At 43.0% G+C, this 20224-nt stretch overlaps 1 protein-coding gene across 1 annotated transcript in view; it reads right to left on the bottom strand.

The window, feature by feature from the left end:
- Positions 1-940: 940 nt before the first annotated feature.
- The window catches only part of ARRB2 (arrestin beta 2), a 31593-nt gene continuing 12309 nt past the window's right edge, over positions 941-20224 (bottom strand). Inside the window, exons 2-15 of the mRNA XM_075206546.1 lie at positions 19854-19884; positions 19303-19363; positions 18760-18804; positions 18373-18569; positions 18156-18215; positions 17819-17886; positions 8944-9079; positions 8741-8825; positions 5927-5999; positions 5661-5798; positions 5484-5567; positions 5268-5341; positions 2927-2981; positions 941-2272 (exon numbers count right to left, since the gene is read on the bottom strand). Coding sequence (XP_075062647.1) covers positions 2182-2272; positions 2927-2981; positions 5268-5341; positions 5484-5567; positions 5661-5798; positions 5927-5999; positions 8741-8825; positions 8944-9079; positions 17819-17886; positions 18156-18215; positions 18373-18569; positions 18760-18804; positions 19303-19363; positions 19854-19884 — 1198 coding nt within the window. The 3' untranslated portion in view covers positions 941-2181. The remainder of the gene's footprint in view (positions 2273-2926; positions 2982-5267; positions 5342-5483; positions 5568-5660; positions 5799-5926; positions 6000-8740; positions 8826-8943; positions 9080-17818; positions 17887-18155; positions 18216-18372; positions 18570-18759; positions 18805-19302; positions 19364-19853; positions 19885-20224) is intronic.

The following is a 20224-nucleotide window of genomic DNA, read 5'->3' as shown; positions in this document are numbered from 1 at the left end:
AAACAAAGCGTGTCGTGATATGAAGTAATCTGCATTCTGGTAAGTACTTTTTTTGGCAGGTTGGTATACTATTGAATCGGACTCCTCATGCCGTTGTCTTCTCTGTGGGGGTAGTCAGTACCGTTAATAGGTACTGCACCTGTTTCCGGCAGGTAAGAAACTTGGAAATGCTGCCTAGAACAACCAGATTCTAGCTAACTTTTAGTAGAATATACTAAATAAATGATAGCAAGAATCTGATTGGTTGCTGTAGGCAACATCTCCACTTTTCAAACCAACCAGAAACTTGCAGGTTGATACATTTACCCCCCCCCCTCGCATTGCCTGCAGCCTCTCAGCAGATTTAAAAAAGGGACAAAATGTACAGAAACGGTAAGGCCCGCAGTGGCAACACCCACTGTCTCCCTGGAAAGATATAACCTATTGCAAGAATCTGATCATTCCAAACAGCTTTAAGAATCAGACAGGAAGTGGGACCGTGGTGCTTTCAAGCCACTGTTTAGACTAACTGCGTTACAACTTTCAGTAATTAAGGGCTGACCTGCAGAGCACGCCGTTGCTTGTCTGAACAGCAGCACGCAGACCCTGGGTCAATGATCCTCGACAACTACACAATTGTCACAACAGTTTTCCATTAGGAGACGTGGGTACATTTCCTCCATAGGGGGGTCTGCTTAAGCCCCAAGACGTCCCACATAAGTTGACAAAAGGTGCATTAGCATCCAGACCAATGGTCCCAGTGGCCGCTCTGTTTCACTGTACAGTATCTACAGGGGGGACTAACGTCAGAGCCAGCATACATATGTAGGATATACAAATCTCCGTCCTGGGAATAGAACTGTAAAAGGAAAAAAAAGCAGAGCAGATGGGACAATCGATCTGACGACATAATGTATACCACGTTCTGTATATATCAACACACAGAAAAATAGAGACCACAATCATACACCAGATTTTATTGTTAATCCTCACATTCCAATATTTGTAGCAAAAAAACATAAAACAAACAAAAAAAAACAGAAAAGATAAAAAATAAAGCATTTTTTAAAAACCTGTGGAGCTTTTCAAACACCACAGAAAGATAATTTTACATCCAAAAAGACAAATATATATTACGAATCAAGGCAAAAATAAAACTCATTAAAAGAGGGGACAGAGAGGGAAGCATCTGTCACCTTGTGCGAAGGAGGTTACAGACGTTGCTCCCTTGTTTATTTCACATATCTGAAGCGCAGTTGTGCCCCCCCCTCCCCCCTACCCCCAGGGGAGCCAGTGAGAGCAGATCCAGACTTGCCCTGTTGTTGGGCTGAACAAGAGGCGATGGCAGTTCTGAGACTCCCTGAGACCAATCCCCACGTGCCTCTCCTGTATCAGCAGGACTCAAAACGCGTCACATCCTCACCCCCCTCCCCCAGCTTTCAAAATGTATCTCCAGTAGGGTCACGATAGCATAACTGGCCCTTAGGATGGCGCGACATCCCTCGCCCCCCGCAGACAGGACCTCTCACCCCAGATCCTAAATATTCACAGCTGTGGAAAGTTCCCCGCAGTGCAGTATACAATGTGTGTGTGTTTGTGTACCAGGCGTACAGGATCTGGGAGGGTGGCGGGGTTTATAAAGGACACACACGAATCAAGTGTGTACAGATGAACGCGCGCACACAGACGACGCGGCGTGTAGCTTGAGTGTACACGCAGCGACAACCCCCACGTGTGCAGAAATGTTTGATCGGGTGGGTGTAAATGTGAATATATATGACGCAACCACGTTAAAAATTGAGTTTGATCTCCGATTATATACAATGTGTCGCCGCCCTACATGTCTACAGCATGTGAGAGGCAGCAGGTTCCCCGTTACACTGTGTATATACACACACTTATTGTTTCCAATATACATAGAAGACTGATATATATGTAAGTGTACATAAACAGCAACATGATCTGCAACACCCTGACATATACAGCAGTGCACGCATACATACAGGGGCTCTGCCCTGTAATAAAAGATCTGTGTATATACACTATACTGCCCCGCCCACAACAGCGTGTGCACATACACGCGCACAGACTGCCTGCCCTCTTTGTTACACGTTGTGGGTGTATGTCCATGCGGGTTTTCCACTCAAGGAATAGGGAACACTCCCCACTAGTGGGAAAGGGGCGGAGCCTCCAGACGCAGGGCTAGCAGTACGCCTCGTCATCGTCGTCTTTCAACCCCTTGAGTCTCAGACGGGCAAAATCTTCAAATACGATGTCATCGTCCTGAGGGAAACTGAGGACACAGGAAGGGGAGCATATATCAGAGAAAGGCGGACAAAGATATTATAGACGTAATGGAATGAAGTCCGGATAATGAGGAACGAATCGAAGAATCAATAAAACAATATTTGTTACAAACGGACAAAGAAGGCAGTAACGCCTTAGTGCAGTGGCCTAATATGAAAGTCTTTCCTGCTATCCGTGTTCGTGAGCCTAAAAAGAGGGTCTGGGAAACGAAACCTTCAAATTGTCCCCCATAGGGGACTTCCTAATAAGGTCACTGGAAAGCTTCAGATTGCAAACTTTCAAAATTTCCTTTAATCTACAGGTAGTGAAGGCAGACAATTCCCTAGGAACGAGTGACATCACCGAGGTACATGGCACTTGAGTGATCTCACTCGTAACCAGTGATGTCATAGTTTGCATAGCCATTGAGCGGTCCGATTGAATACTTATAGTGTCAATAATGTCACTACTTCCTAGTTAATGAATAGGCCACATTCATACTAATTCAGTCCACTAGATGGCAGTATTAAAGCCTGCCCCATCATTAGTAACTATAAATATATTATATTTGGCAGCGTTACTATGTACCCGCTCTCTTGTGTAGACACCAATGTACACACATGTACCCGGACACACACACACACCTGTTAGTACAACTTACTTTGTGTCAAATTCTATGAGATTTGTGTCGACGGGTGTATCCATCTGAGGGAACTCTGTAATACAGGAAGAAACAGCAGTGTGAGAGACTGTCTGCTAATGTTACACAGAGACAGCTCATCCGAGAGATAGCCAGAGGGGAGAAAGAGACAGCTTGGGTGAGAAAAGGGTAGAGGCAGAGAGACAGCCACAGAGAGGAAAAAAAAAATAGTTTAGACACTCAGAAAATAATTGTGGCAGATGCAGAGAGCGTTGCTTAGTGCTCATCCTGCCATTATCGCCTTCATTTGGACAGACAATTGCATCAGAGGCTCGGTGGTTACGGCACTGCTTTCACCCAGTGACATTCAGCAATTCTGACACGTCACATGATTACCTTTTTAAGAACACTATGGGGGGGGGGGGATGTGGACTAATATATTTAACTAAAGGGGTCCTTTTCAGTTTGCAATCACCCGATATCAGCAATTCTAATTCTATTGCTCTAAAGGAAAGAATCCCACCACCCCCAGTGTCTTACTGCAGAAACAGGCCTTCCTGAGGCTTCACGGATCCCACTTAAGACCAAGGACCGACATGCTGACAGTGCCTATGTCTGAGCCCCTCTACCACTCTAATGACCTGCTTTTCTACATACAGTACAACCTTCGTTTGGATTTACACTAACATCCTGCCCATTATTTCTATAATAAGTAGGTGCAGTGTGACAAACTAATGACAGTGGTCAGAAGATACCACAAATAAATCCATTTTATGGGAGGCCTCTCTTAAAGAAACACAAAAGGCTACATACATCAATGCAGAGAAAATGTGAGGGTAAATAAGTTGGGTCTAATCCAGAAAAGTTTATTTGTGAGGAAATACTTGGTCACTATATATCTACCTCCAGTCCCACTAGAAGACCGCCATACTGAGCAGACCCCTCATCTACCTCCCCAGTCCCACCAGCAGACCGCCATACTGAGCAGACCCCCTCATCTACATCCCCAGTCCACCAGCAGACCGACATACTGAGCAGACCCCCTCATCTACATCCCCAGTCCCACCAGCAGACCGCCATACTGAGCAGACCCCTCCATCTACCTCCCCAGTCCCACCAGCAGACCGCCATACTGAGCAGACCCCTCATCTACCTCCCCAGTCCCACCAGCAGACTGCCATACTGAGCAAACCCCTCATCTACCTCCCCCAGTCCCACCAGCAGACCGCCATACTGAGCAGACCCCCTCATCTACATCCCCAGTCCCACCAGCAGACCGCCATACTGAGCACCCCCCCCCCCCTCCCCCGACCACTGTTAGATGCCAATAAGGTGTTTGAGAGAGTAGCAGTAATTGTGGAATTTATCACTACCTTGTAAGCTTATAGTCCTACAACTGCTGAGAGAGATGTATTTAACTATATTTCTTCCTTCTAGCAAGTTGGTTTTTCTAACTTGGCAGATCAAACCTCATTTACATTTATGTGCAACTCTGTTCTTTACGTGAAAGGCAGACAGCAAGAACATCCAGAGCAGTGAGGTGGGACATGTGCCAAAAAAAAAAAAGGATTGAAAAAAACCCAAATGTTACTGAATACGATTCACACACACACAGCTGGCAACGCGTCGGCAGCCACAGAGTCGCACGCACAGCTGGCAACGCGTCGGCAGCCACAGAGTCGCACGCACAGCTGGCAACGCGCCGGCAGCCACAGAGTCGCACGCACAGCTGGCAACGCGCCGGCAGCCACAGAGTCGCACGCACAGCTGGCAACGCGCCGGCAGCCACAGAGTCGCACGCACAGCTGGCAACGCGCCGGCAGCCACAGAGTCGCACGCACAGCTGGCAACGCGCCGGCAGCCACAGAGTCGCACGCACAGCTGGCAGCGCGCCGGCAGCCACAGAGTCGCACGCACAGCTGGCAGCGCGCCGGCAGCCACAGAGTCGCACGCACAGCTGGCAACGCGCCGGCAGCCACAGAGTCGCACGCACAGCTGGCAACGCGCCGGCAGCCACAGAGTCGCACGCACAGCTGGCAACGCGCCGGCAGCCACAGAGTCGCACGCACAGCTGGCAACGCGCCGGCAGCCACAGAGTCGCACGCACAGCTGGCAACGCGCCGGCAGCCACAGAGTCGCACGCACAGCTGGCAACGCGCCGGCAGCCACAGAGTCGCACGCACAGCTGGCAACGCGCCGGCAGCCACAGAGTCGCACGCACAGCTGGCAACGCGCCGGCAGCCACAGAGTCGCACGCACAGCTGGCAACGCGCCGGCAGCCACAGAGTCGCACGCACAGCTGGTGACCAGATCTCCCAAACTTGAGATAGAGAGACAGATTTCAGGGCCTTAAAAGACTCACCGGTCAAAGGCCGCAACACTGGCTCTGGGGGCTTAGGATGCATTAGGACAAAAGGCAGTTCCACAGCAACATCACTGGGAGAGAAAAAAACATCCAGATAAGTACAGAAGTATGAAAGGCAGCTTTATATCTATTCACAACTACCTACCATACACTCTCCAACTAAGTCAATACTAATATTAATTTAACTCTTTACAACACCAGTGCAGTACTCACGCCCCACGTGACACCACGAGTTTCACTCTAACTCTGTAGGAGACGAGGATTCCCAACACCTCTTTACTGGAGCCCTCCTTCACACTGAAATTAAATAAAAACACACAACAAGGGACATGAGGCTCCAACGTCTCACCGGACAACAATACCAATCAGAGCCTACATTAGGACACTTACATGGTGCTCGATGCAAGGTTGGTATCCTCATGCTTCAGCTTCCCATCCAGGGCAAGGCCACGTTTCTCCCGGTTATTGGACAGCAAAGGGGTGAGGGTGTAAACTTTGCAGAACGTGGAACTGGCGGCCACCTGGTCACTGAAAGCACAAGGGAAGGGTGGTCAGATGAAGGACAGTAGAGTGAGGACAAATAGCTGCGGGTTGGGGGATTTGGGGGAGGGGGGGGGGGGGTCAGGGTTGGGAATCTACAGAAAAGCTATACTCACTCTTGTTCAATCTGAGCAACCGGGCACTTGTACTGGGCTGTGCTGAACAAACAGATGTCTGCGTATTGTCGAACTATAAAGAGAAAATGACAACAAATGTATTTATTGTATCTATATAACTATATCTATGTATCCTTCAGATTCAAATACTTTAAAAAGTTATGTTCTTCAATATCCACCTTGATTCCGTCTCAAGACAATAAATCCTTAAATAACACTTAGAAAAATGATATTATGAAGTCTGGTTTTATTATTACCTGTAAATAAAAACAATAGAACTAGGGGCAAACTCAGTACCCATAGCAGTACCACTAATCTGTTACAGGTAATCAAACATAAAAGTATAAACTGAATAGAATCTAATGTGAACTGTGTGATGCAACCATCACCTCCTTTACATGGGGAGAGAAGATATAAAAGTGCCTGCCCATCTATGGTAACCTACAGAAACATGCCCTCCCATACAGAAACCACCAAATGGTTTATTATTGTAGCGTCTTCAATATAAGATACCAATATAGTAACAGGTGATTCAATATAATGAGAAATCATCCGTCAAATAATTAATATTGGGCCTTAATAGGGTGAGGTACATTAAATGGATTTTAGGAATATGGTATTATGAGACGTCTGCTTCAACACAGCCTTTAATCATGAAAAAGGCCTTTTGCTAAAACTGTGCAGATGGATCACTTTGTTGATCGAGATATGTATATTAAACTTCAGTTTTCAGGCTTCTTGCAGAAATGCTGTAGTCTAGAATTACTATGCCTATCCCCTTATCTTCTTATTTGTCAATGAGTCATCTTTCATAAGTTGCTGCAGGACCTGTTTTTCTACACATGAAAGATTGTGTGAAGATATGAGGCCTGTATCACTCAACTTCCTAAAGTCAGACAAAAGCAAACATGCCTTAAATAAAATAAAATAAAAATAAATATGCTGAAAAGGTGTTTCTCCTGACATCTTCAAGCGCAAAAAAACAAACAAACCTGAAAAGAGTGCAAAAAATACATCACTTAAAAAGTTAAATAGACTTAAAAATGAATGTTGCCCAAATACTGCCAGGCACAAAAATTTACAGACATGTGATTTTCAATAAAGAACATAGCAGATTACAGAGTATATTGCAGAGTTATGGCAGAGTTATGGCAGTATGCTGCAGTACCCAACAGAATTTATTTTCATTATGCAAGTTCATTTTTGAATGGCATTTAACTGGTTTGTGCAAGCACCAATGTTCCTGAATTTAGCTTGAAAATAGAATGTACTGGTACACTTGATCAAACGTATGACCCAAAAGTGCAGTTTGCATACCCACAATAAAAACTATAAAACATGTAGATTCTGATGCGTTCTGCTGGCCTAGAGCCAGTTTCACTCAGGGCATCCTGTAATTAAACGGACACTGGACCAGAGAAACGCGTCAGCCAATCCACAATATCAGAGCTTGTCCCTTTAAAAACAGCAGATGCTATCTTTAAAGAGGAGTGCAATAGCGGATGTTCCTCTGAGCTACCTTATATCGTTGTAGAAGTTTGCAATCACCACCCAGACTGTGGATTGTTACTTACGACCTCCTAAGAACTGTGTCAATGTCACAGATGCACACTGACAAGAGCAGAGATTTCTTATGCTGAATAAGTGCTCATTTTAACCCTGCCAGAGCCAATATACGGTTGATACAACTCCCTACTGAAACTAAGAGACCTATTCCGTCTCATATTCCAAGCACTGTGACAGACATTACCTTTGAACAGATGAGGTGTAATAGGGGATGTGATCCTCTGCAAGGACACATGTTTCCATGAAGTGTATGTTCTAAATACGTTGATGCAATCCACAAGAGAGCACCTTGATTACAGCCTATTCTGGAAATTAATGTTTTAATTTATGGTTATATAGGTTAGTAAGTTTGATTGTAAAACCTTGGGAACATAGTTAGGATTTTTCTGTTTTTCTTTTTATTTAATGTTCCTGGAGATAAATATATTAAACTAAGTTCTGGATTTGTAGCATCTATAGGCCTGCGTTCCCGTGTGTCTTCCCTCCACCGTAACACACTAATGGGTGATAGTGCTACGATCTACAACATGCTGTTGACATATAAGGCATTACAGCGGAAGAGAGTCTACAGACTCGTCAAACGCATTCCAAGCTACCATACCAACAACCTGCAGTGGTGTGTGTGTGTGTGTGTGTGTGGTGTGGAGGAAGGGGGTTTGTAAGGTCTATAAAAACTGTTAACTAGAGAACCCCACGTTACACACATTTCAGGGGACTTTGCATTGCAAATAATCTGTAGTAGCCCATGAGCCCACTGCTCTTATTTATTAAGGGTTTTTGGGTTGTTTTTTTTTTTATATAGTGCTTACATATTATGCAGTACTTTACAGAGAACATTTAGTCACTCGCATCAGTCCCAGACGAATAGACTTTACAATCTATGCTCCCTACCACATGGACATACTAGGTTTAATATTGTCCGAAGCCAATTAATCCCACAGTATGTCTTTGGCTCCTGAGTGGAAATCGGAGCACCCGGAAGAAACCCACTCAACAACGGGGAGAACATACAAACTCCACACAGATAGGGCCCTAGTTGGAATCGAACACATGGCCCCAGCGTTGTGAGCAGCGATGCTAAACACTGTGCCACCCAATGGAACATCTGCAGAGGTCAGGAGACGGAAATGGACCGGTCACCTGAGCATCATGACAGCAGCCATCTATGTGGGTTGTAGCAACACTCACAACCAATAAGATCACTAAGGCACAATGAATAATAATCACAGAGACGTGGACTCAACATACCAGACACTTTGACCTTCTTGACCGTCTTGCTGGAGTTATTGGTCACGTGCACATTGACGTTGATGGCTTCTCCGTGGTAATAGAGCTGGAAAGAGACAGGCGATGTACAAATCAGTCCAAGCATTCACTATTACCCCAATCACACACCAACACTCTCTTCTTCTACGCAGTTATCTCCAAGCATTATGAAAACTCTGCCGTACATCTTTGTCAAGCGAGGCCTCCAGGTGCAACGACCGGTCCGACATAAGGAAGTTCCTGGTGGTCTCCGCTATAGGCTGTGGTCCCGCCTTGTCCGGGGCAAACTGTACCTTCCTGATGACCAGCCGCACAGAGTTCCTGAACGAGAAGTTCAAAATAATTAGAATTCTAGAAGAATATTCCATGTTCTTTTTAAAAAGGACGGAAACATCTGAAAATAGTTCCAAGTCATACAACGAACCACTAGGAATACAAACTAAAACAAAATAAATTAAAAACAATTAAATAGAAAATATCCCTTGGACTGTTAATCTGTGCTGTATGATATATTACATTTTTTTTAATATAGGCTTAAACATTTTTTGAGCCTATGGAATTGTGAGTTACTTTTGTACATATTTCACTTTTATAGCACGATAGTGGCAGAGTACATCAGTACACACGTTGGCATCATTGTCACGACAATGTAGGGATCATTGCCCATTTTCTGGAGTGGTTACCAAAGTAGTGACCTATTATTTACGGAGACCTATTGATATGTATCGTAAGAGGTTTTCCGCCTACATATGAGTATTGGCTTCTACAAAGCTTCCTGCCACCAACACATTGTATTCTCTCTCTAGTGTTAGTCAGTGGATTCCTGTGGTGTGTATTGTCGCTCCTCCAGTGGTTGCTGTGCTCTCTGCAATGTATACAATAGTATCCAGAAAGACACTATTATTATGTCCCAGAGCAATGCAAATAAACAGTTCTATCCCAGAATATAAAGACAGGGCTTAAATACACACATACAATGCAGGGTACTTAGAGAAAGTTGCCAGAGGGTACATACAAACCAATGAACACAATTCATTGAGGTGGAAAAACCCTTTTGGCTATACTACAAAAAATTATTTTTTTTTCTTTTTAAAATCATATCATGTTGCATATTTACAAGTCCGTCATAACCTCAAGATAAGTGATCGAAACTATCGCCATCATGTCAAGTGAATGAAACTTGAGCAAGTGACAACTTCTACACTCTGCGGGCTCATATAGTCTATGGTATTACTGGGATATGTTCAGCAATGACGCTCAGAACCTAAAACAAAATTATTCTCAGTATAAAAGGCTCTTTTCCTGTGGTTTGATCACGTGACCTTCTGCAAATTGTGGTCACGCCCGGTATTTAACCCCTCACGATCAGGTTGGTTTTTAAACATCCTTACATGCAGTTTCTCTTGTTCAGAGTTTTATTTTCCCTTAAATCAAGTAAATTGTATAGTGTTAATTCATAAAGGCACCTATGTCTTCTGCACCATCTTGATATTTTTCTATATTGTTGAGATGGTTTTGTTTTATGTAGACAAGAGATTACCAGTGTTCCCTCCTTAAAGAAAGATTTATTTGTAAAGAAAAAGATAACATACAATTTCTCATGTTCACCTCGTTTCCCAATGTATTTTAAGAGGCCAAATTCTCTGATAAATAAATATACCTAGATCTACTAAAGTGCAGGTTTGAAAAAGTGGAGATGTTGCCTATAGCAACCAATCAGATTCTAGCTGTCATCTTGTAGAGTGCACTAAATAAATGAAAGCTAGAATCTGATTGGTTGCTATAGGCAACATCTCCACTTTTTCAAACCCGCAGTTTAGTAAATATACCCCCTAGTATTATACAGAACCCCCCCCCCAGTGGTTCACCTGTTAAGCTGACTACACGTTGGTCTGAGGGGGCCGAGTGAAGGTGTTACTGTCCAATCTGGCTACATACGTGGGTATCCAGACTGTACTGTAAGAACCCGCCTGTCGAAAGGTTACCGCGTTCACCAGCCAATAACATTATCATTTATATAGCACCACTAATTCCGCAGTGCTGTCCTAACAGTCTATCTTCTGACCACATTAATCACCACGTCCGATGGTGACCCTATTGACACAAATGCGGTCACTAATAGACACTGTGGTTATTTCAGGACCACACAAGCAGATATAATGCCTACTGGAAATTGCCGTCTGGTTTCTCATTTCGCCTGACGTTTGGGGTATTTTAAAACTGTTCTCACCACTTTTTTCCCTGGTCACTTGAAGAACGTGAAAAGGGGAACAAACTAAAATTGTACACGAGGTCGGTGACTGCAAATATAAAGTCAGTAGTTGACACCAGGACGGGGTTGATGGTTACACATGAAAGTAAACTTGTCGCCTCAATTTTTTTTTTTGTCTGAACCAGGTATGAAGTGCTTTACTGATGTCACTGGTTCCTGAAGAATTGAAAGGCAGCCACTGCAGGGTGTAGGCGACCAATACACATGGCGGGACTGGATAACGTTAGCTTGCTGTAGTTCTCTAATGAAGTGATCTGTCTGCAACGAAACGCGTCAAGATTTCTGCACGACATGGACTGAAACCTGTAAGTGCTCTGCTCCAGAACGATAAAGGTTTCGATACTTGTATTTGCACTTTTATGGCTTTGCTACAATACAGATACAAGGTATGAACTGAAGGTGGCCATTTGTACCAATATCCTTTTCTCTCAGCTTCCATTAATAGGAAGATATCTAGTGAACTAGCTGACCAACGCATTATAATATCAAACTGATCATTCTACGCCTGGAATAGAAAAAGGAACAGCAGATAAGAGGAAAAACAAACAGCGACGTATGAACACTGGGCTTGTTGTTGTTCTCCAGCCACGTTGTGCAAGGATTACACAAACACGCCCTCGCCCTCTCCCCCCAGCACCGTATGTTATTCAGATGCCAGGACGTACATGGGGTACTGCCAGAAATATGGGGCGACCGAGTGCACAATGCCACGCCGGGTAATCCAGAAAACATGCTCAGCTTTGTATTCTGCCAACAGCTATAAGCAAAGCCCAGAAGCCAGGCAGCGAGAGCACCAGGTAGCAGAAATAACATAGCATTTTAAAGGGACCCCTCTAATGACCCTTCCAACCGGCAACCACACCCACATCTATACACCTGCCTGAACGGTGTTCCATTTACAACCAGACTTAGCGGGCCCTATCTGCAGTCACATGACTATAGTTGTCTAGAGAGTATTAAACAAAAAAAAAAAAAATCTCCTGCAGCTAAATTATCTTTTTTGGGGGTTGTGGAGGGAGAAGTTTGTTTGCACAGCTCTAATATGTACCAGCTTTAATGAGATTAGCCACACACATATGTCTCAATACAATAAGAGCAAAACAAATAGGTAAAATTGAGGAGGAAATAAAGCAGCATTAGCATAATTTACCTAACAATAAGTGCTTTGTTTTAAGGATGGGAGTGAACACCCATCTCTCATTTGCCTTTATTTTCAGAAAACTATTAGTAAGGACATTAAAGTGGGCTACAAGCCCATACTTCAATGTTTTGCAGCCGGAGTATTAGAATATTCCCAGAACACGCTGCAGCCAATCCGAGCATTGGAATGTTGATCAGTTAGCGCATCCAAAGTAAAATCCCACTCTTCCATGCTTGTTATACAATTCTATTTATGTACAAAGAGCTGCTCTATACCCCAAACACACACACACACTAACACACAAACACACTTGTTCATTTCGGTCCATGTCTGCTCCAGCAGTTTCTAGCTGCACTCTAGGCCTGTGTTTAGCAGATCATAAATCCACTTGAATAAACATTGTCATTGATAGAAAGGTCCTCCAGGGATTATGAGGAGCAGACAATAAGACATTTAAAATCTTTAGTAATGTTATAGGCTTTCAGCACCTCCGACCTCCTAATGTCATCCTCTAACTGGAACAATACAGGTAGTACCCAGATCCACACCATTCTCTTACTCCAATAAAAGCAATTAGGTACATCTGAAAGGTATTGGGTTACAATGACTAGGAGTAACAATGGAACAGCTCCTCACCCCTCTTAATTGTGCCTATTGTATACATTTTAAAAAAAACAAAAACAAGGTAACTGGTCTGAAACCGCTTCCTGTTTACTTTGTATTGTCAATTCATAGCCATGAGGAGACCACACTGGTACCATCAACGGTCCTCTCCTCTTTCACAACCTATCCTGCACTAGGCGATTGTTGAGGTGGCGAGTGGTCTGTGCCAAGACGACAAACCCACCGCCTATTGTGCAGTGCTCTGTGGTGAAACAAGTGACTCACATCGTTGTCTACAAGGGACGTGTGATGTACGGATGCGGAGCCTCATGTAAAGTATAAGAGGACGTGGCAGTGGCTGTCAGGAAGTAAGAGACACCCTGCACTAATTGGCATCTGATACTGACAGGAGGTGCCAAAGTGCCCATAGTACAGTATGGTGGCAGGAGACCCGCGTGTCACTAGTTTCTTGTATCTCCCAGCAAAAAAAACTACAATTTATAAATCGGCAGTGAATATAAATAATAATAAAATTAAAAAAAACCCCAGATATTGTGTGGCCATCTTTACAGATGACCCCGACTGAACAGCCAATTAGAAAAATCAAGAAAATACTGAATAGACACAAAACATCAGCGATCAAAACGCATCCATCTCAGTTTCTCTACTACAGCGAAAATCAAACCAGATATATTTCACTGGCCAGACCTCTGCAGAGATTGCATTGCCCAGTGGTTAATGTGGGACATCCAATCTCTTCGCTTTCAGGTACATTATGGGAGAGATTACTCTATCATCATCGAATATTTGTTAGGCGTCTCGGTGCTCCGCAGCACCTTACAGTAGGGAAAACAAGAATGTACAAGGCAGATAAAATAAATGCAAACATGAAAACAAAAGGGTATGGAGGAGAGTGGAAGAGAACACAGCTGAAACAAGAGTGTGGCTCAGAGTGGAGACCAACCAATGAGTCATGCAGGTAGAGGGTTGTATTTGGAAAAGCAGCACTACGGGAATATTATATTTACTTAATGAAAGGTGGACACAGACTTTAATTACTTTGTGACACTTTTGGCAAACAATTCAAGTAGCTTAAAGAATAACTAAATAGGGAGGAGCAGAGGTAGGTTTAGAGTAAAGATTTTCTCTCAGTCTAGGATTACCCCACTTGTCCCTATTTCTCACATAACTCAGACCTGCTCACATGCTACCAATCGCACAACTGGATAGATCACTGCCTCCCACATGATTGGTACACTAATCTTCTGAAATACTCTGTGCTACTGTACACATTCATGTGATCTGATCACCTGCTACTTGGACTATCTCCTGCCCACTTCAAAAGAGAGGGCAGCCCAGAGTTGAGCAGGAGTTGAAGACAGATTGAAACAATAAAAGTGGTGCGGACACTGCTCACTTTACCCGAATGGGAAGATTACGGGTGAGGGGCATTGATACCTGATCAACTTGTTTTAAACAAGTGGGTAGACCAATCAATGTGGACCCAGCGAAAGAAGCGTGGAAAGCAAGGGTCACTAAATTTGTATGTGTTGAGCGATGTTATCCTTTAAAGTAGACACAAGCTGCCATCCATAGATAAGCATGTAAAAGTTTCCCTACTGTCCAAACTCTCTATATCACATTTTTGATCGGAAGGGTTTTACCCGACAGTGTTGCTGTACTCTGCATGTGCCTCGATGGTTCCGATAACACCGTGACCAGCTTATGGACCCATCAGATCATGTGATAGCATTGTTCTACGACTGTCTCAAGTGGCGGGAGGAGGGAATACTGGACTACAGCGCCAGTCAAAAGGCAAACACTAAACATGGATTTACCACCATGGTTTGGTAGACCGGTTGGCATATGTGAACTTATTTATTTTTTATTGTGTTTTAGTAGTTCTTTAGGTAAGAGGCTTTCAAAGACGACACCCTGAACACATACACACAGTCAAACATCTCAGGTTCTGCCAACGTGTAGAAAACATTACTTATGCTGTAGATTTGTAAATGTCACAACCTTTTATGAGTTTCAGTTTACATTTAACTGGAAATCACCACATTCTTTTGTATGTTCTCTGCCCTTTTACATGAGGACATTTTAAAAACGTAGCTTTGTTATTTTTGCCCCCATAAATGTCGTCTTGCATCCCTGCTCAAGAACACCTCATCTAACCCGTGCTATAATATTCTGATTTTATTTCATATTCATTAAGAAATAACGTATATCTTACAAGACTGTATTAGTTGGCTGAATATTTTACATTACATAGGGAATAGATACTTAAATATGATTAACATGTGCTCCTTGACTCCTCTCAGTCAAGCTTGTACCCGGCATTGTGGGTAATCCAGCAAGAGCTGCCGGCGTATAACCAGTGACAATGCGCAGTGTTCCAGCAGCTGGCCAGGTATCTAACTGAGCATATTGGATACCAGCATAGAAAAGATAAGAGTCACCCATTGCATGACACAGGGAGAGGTCAGATGCATATAGAGGAATATTTTATTTTGCAGCTGTGTGGTATAAAAATTTACCAAGTGTGGACGGGCCGCTTTCACAAATTAGGTTCCCCTGTAGTTGGAAGACCCTAATCTCATAATACCAGGAGTTGCCTGTGTTTAAATTTTCAAATTATTAGGTTAACAATGAGTTGGATGTAACAATTAGCTGACAAGAAGCTCTTCCCATGAGGTGGCTGCCCAGTGTCATTTTTGTTTTTATATTAAATGTTATCCAAATCCATCCAGTGGAAGGCCCAAAACAGGCTCCCTGGGTCAAAGTTCTGTCCCGCGTACACCAAAGGTAGGTACGACCGGAACCTCAATCCCCTTAAATCCTGCCCAGGATCCAACTGGACCATCTCCGGTTGGTTTCATCCCAATCGGTGCAGGGGAGTCCGAATGCATATCTGGACAGAAAAACCAAGCCAAATCCATCCAGTAAAAGGCCCAGAACAGGCTTATATGTTTAAAGCTTTAAAGACTTATGTAAAACGTTCCATACCTTGACAGAAGCTGAGGTTTATTGTACCTGCATTTTCTGTGTAGCATTACAACACGCAAAATGTCTAAGTGAATTGAAATTGTGTTCTTCAAAACCCATCCAGCTGAAGTTTAAAATTGCTGGCAGAATTTTCCAAATTGTCTGGCGATTTCCTGTTGCAGCGCAGCATCGCTTACATACGGTGGAGGCAGTATCAGTTTACATGGGTTAGTCAACAAAATGGCTGCCTCTACTGTGAGTAGGCGACCGGTACACTTTAAACGTTCTATACAACACTGCAAAAAAGTCTTTGTTAATAATTATGCTTCTACTACCACAATAGTATTACAATGCTTTGCAGCTAATGTCATTATTTCCAATGGGACTTGAGGTCAGTACCTGCTGAGCCAATCACAAACGGACAGCATGTAGATTATGTTGTCATTGGCTGAACTTATCCTTTTCCTTTGTATGGGCAATGCATTTCAATGAGCTTTCTGGGCAAATAGAAAATGCATTTCCTTTTTATATGATCTGGGAAAGTGGCTTCTTTTCCCAGCAGAGTGAGAATGCCTAAAATGTATAATAAATCAAATGTTCCAATAGTTTGGAGAGCTTGAGGACTAATGCAACGATTTATTTAGGGCGATTTTATCTTATTAACTAAATCGCCCACCAATGGCATACACATCCATTGACGAGCAGCCCCAGACATGGATAGTTTGTTTTAGTAATGGGTACAATTTAAGGTTCAGAAGACCATTTCAAGCTCGCTTATCCAATCTGTGTAGTCACCAGGCAACCCTATAAACATGTTAGTGCCAGCTGGCCCAGGGGCACAATCTCCCAGTGGACCACACGCAATGGGAGCAACCACCTGCGCCTCTCATTACAGACAGCGGAGCTCTGTCCGCGGTGTACAAGTTATCAGCTGGTGCTCAGGCAGTCCCTGATCGCAGCAAATACAGCAGCCAGTGCAGCCTAGAGACAGAGATGCCAAGAAGTTTGTACAAACTGACAGGTTTTATAGAAATAGCAAGGGACAAGTGGGAACCACTGACTATCAGTTTTTGCTCCATGTGGTGGAACCGTAGATCCAAATAGAAACACAAATCTGTAAACAGACCCTCAAACGTGGCTGCACCCATGTCTCGGAAGCACTGTGTTCGAAGGTCCTTGCTAGGTCAACACAAGCCACAAAAACATCAATGGTAAAACATCAAACCATCACAAAATCCTGTCTAATTTCATGCATCACAAAAATCTTACATATGTTTCCGTGGTCTTAAAGGCTCTAATCTTTATCTTTTTCATAAAAACATGACCACTTGGTGGCGCCGATCCAGAGTTTAAAACTAACAGATTTAACTTAGGCAGAATAAGCCGTCTTTTAAACATATTAAAAACGGAGAGAAGCAAACCGCTTTGGGCACAAAACTATATATAGATATATGGGACTATGTGATCACAATAAACCTATTTATACATCTGTAACAAAACAGAGACAAGCGATAAATACATTTTACTTCAAACACTACAGTGGTCAAAAGGCAGATCACAAGATCATTGGGAGTTGGTCTTTAGAAATCACCTAGAGGGGGAAGAGTTACACCATTTCCTCTAACAATTGGCGATTAGAGACGACAGTAAGATAGTGTGGATTTGTGCAGATTATGACTTGCAGCTGCAGTAACTTTATATGTTAACTTTTAATCCAAGTGATTTTTTACAGAATAACCCCCACTCAGATTCCATGGAGGGCGGTCCATGAAGAGATGTATAGGATTTCAGAGGCAGAATGAAGGACCCTTGCTGCAGATTATAGTCATAGGATAAAACACGCCCAGCAGTACTTAAGGAACCATAATGTTATCGACAGCCGGGTGCAACATCGAACTTCCTTGAAATGTTTATTAACAAACATGCTATTTAAGGAGATTTTGATATTGAGCAATCATTCATACACATCAGAAAGTGTTTAACTCCAGTTTCTAAAATGTTTCATATAAAAAAACCTGTACGGATGAATTACAACCAAGTCAATATTCAATTCTACCTTTTGTGCATCTTTTCCTCCATGGATTTTGCGCAAAAAGCACGGATTTCATAGTCTACACCGCAGGCCTGTAGGTTTAAAAAAAAATAAAAAAAAAAAAATAAATAAATAGTACGGCACAGTGAGAACAGCATAGAGGGAATAATACGGCAAGAACAGAACGAAAAGACAACTATAAAGAAACAGATAAATAAATTCACTGGGGTATTATTGATAAAGATAAATTTATTACTGGTTAAAATCTTTAGAAAATGCAAAAGATTGGAGAGCTAAAAAATAATCTGGTCCTGATGCAGTTAATAAAGAGTAGGCATCCTGCACCGAAAACATTTCTCACCTTCCCGGTGTCTTCTGGTCCTGGCTGCAGCGTCACCGAACATGGTAAATTCTGTGGAATCTGGTAAAAACAAAAAAAAAAAATTAAGCCAGATGAAAATGTAGCTGATGAAGGAGAGCGAAGAAAAGGATAGAAAGGAGGGATTGGGAGAAGAGCAGAACAGATGAGAAGAGCAGGAATGGGGGACAGAGTAAAGACAACAAATTCTTAAACTAACAGTGAAGTAGAACGGATGCGCTTGCTCCCCAAGTTTCTTGATCAGGCGTTCCTGCAAGCGAGTAACCGGCTTCTTCTCCTCCGGCAGAGGGGGGTAGGCCTGGAACGTGGAGATGAAGAGGTCCTTCCGAAACGACAAACCCAAGACATCGAGATCCTCCCGGCCATACCGAAACGCACAGGTCAGTGTGACAAAGACTAAATGGGAAAAGAACGAGAGTTGTTTTGGGAACAAAATCAGGAATTGATGGTATGCAAAAAGGAAGAGATGCTAGGATGAACATTGACAAAATACAGTAAGGGTCTAAGGAGGAGAGAGGAGCACAGATATAATTTAAGAAGATAAGGATAAACATTTGTCGCCCTGAAGAGAATAAATAAAAGTTACCTTTGCGGTCTTTCAGATAATCCTTATCAACCAGAACCACTCCGTCTACAAGAGAAGACACAAATGAGTTGTCCATGGAAGAAACGCTAACAATCCATGCACTCAAAAGTCAAGATAAAATAGTGCTATAAATATTAATATACAGAAAGGGTAGAAAAAAAAAAAAAAAAAAAAAGTGACAGACAACATTTTCAAAGCTTAAAAAAATATGAGAACACATTTTAAATGGTATAATTTCTGGAGGTGCAAGGACGTCACTTTTCTGGATTTGTGGGAACATTCTGAAAGTCTACTTTGCAATTGTTATTGTACAATAAATTTTAACAAAAAAAAAAAAAAAACCCCACAGTATTTTAAATTATTTTTCCTTTCCTCCACATTTAAGTGATCATAAGCTCTTAATATACAACATAGGGTCTTTTTAACATATATTTCAGAGACCTCCACGCTCACATCAAGGTCTTATAACTCCTAGTGAGCTTATTTATTTAAAGAACAAGTAAATAAAAAGTCAACACATAAAATAAAGAATAAGGTTCTCACCAACAGGTTCTACTCGATTGAGGTGATCCACAAAATCACGTTTTCCCAGGTACACAGTGAGCTGCAAGAAATAAGGTGAATGTTAGGGTTCCGTCCCAGAGTCCTTTGCAGGTGACGTCATAGAGCCGTATCAGCCACAAACAGTACACCCCAGGCATCACTAGGCTACTGGCAGTTTCCCCGCTCCCCGAGTACAGCCCCCTCTGCCGTTCCTCTTGTGTTACCACATTCCGCAGGTGCTTCTTGTAGACAGTGAGACCATGAGGTACAATGCAGCGGATACGCTCCAAATCTGACAGGTCCATGTTAGAATCCTTCTTATCTCTAGCCTGCACGACTTACATATCTGTCTTCTCTCATGTTTACATCTCCCCGCACCCTGCCCACCCTAGGGAGCAGCCTCACGAGATAAAAGTACCATCTACGATAGGCTGAGCAGAGGGGGACGATGGAGCTATGGTGACACAAACATTAGGCCGGCTCATTAACCCCTCCCTAGCCACACGTGCAGGAGTTAGCAGGCTAGGAAGGGTTCTCACATCGCTACTCACCTTGCAGTTAGGACTGGATTTCTTGAAGACTCTGCGGGAAAAAAAAAAAAAAGTCACATTATACACTGCTTGTATGTTCATGATATTTTGTAAACTTGTGTTCAAAACAGTATAGAATTTTAATCCTCCTAAAAGATATGTAAAACTAGGACACTCCACAGCACCCTGAAATAACGCAATGCACGCAAATGAGACAGCAAAATGCAAAAAAAAAATACAACAAAGTTTCAATGAGGAATCTTATCGGGTATACATCAGACCCCTTGATGGTGGCTTGTCATCAAAATGGTTTAAGACAGGCCTGTCCAACCTGCGGCCCTCCAGATGTTGTGAAACTACAAGCCCTTCCATCAACAGGTTGTCTACTGGCA

The sequence above is a fragment of the Mixophyes fleayi genome, chromosome 4 (assembly GCF_038048845.1).
Source record: "Mixophyes fleayi isolate aMixFle1 chromosome 4, aMixFle1.hap1, whole genome shotgun sequence".
NCBI lineage: Eukaryota > Metazoa > Chordata > Amphibia > Anura > Limnodynastidae > Mixophyes > Mixophyes fleayi.
This window is presented reverse-complemented; position numbering and strand designations above follow the sequence as displayed.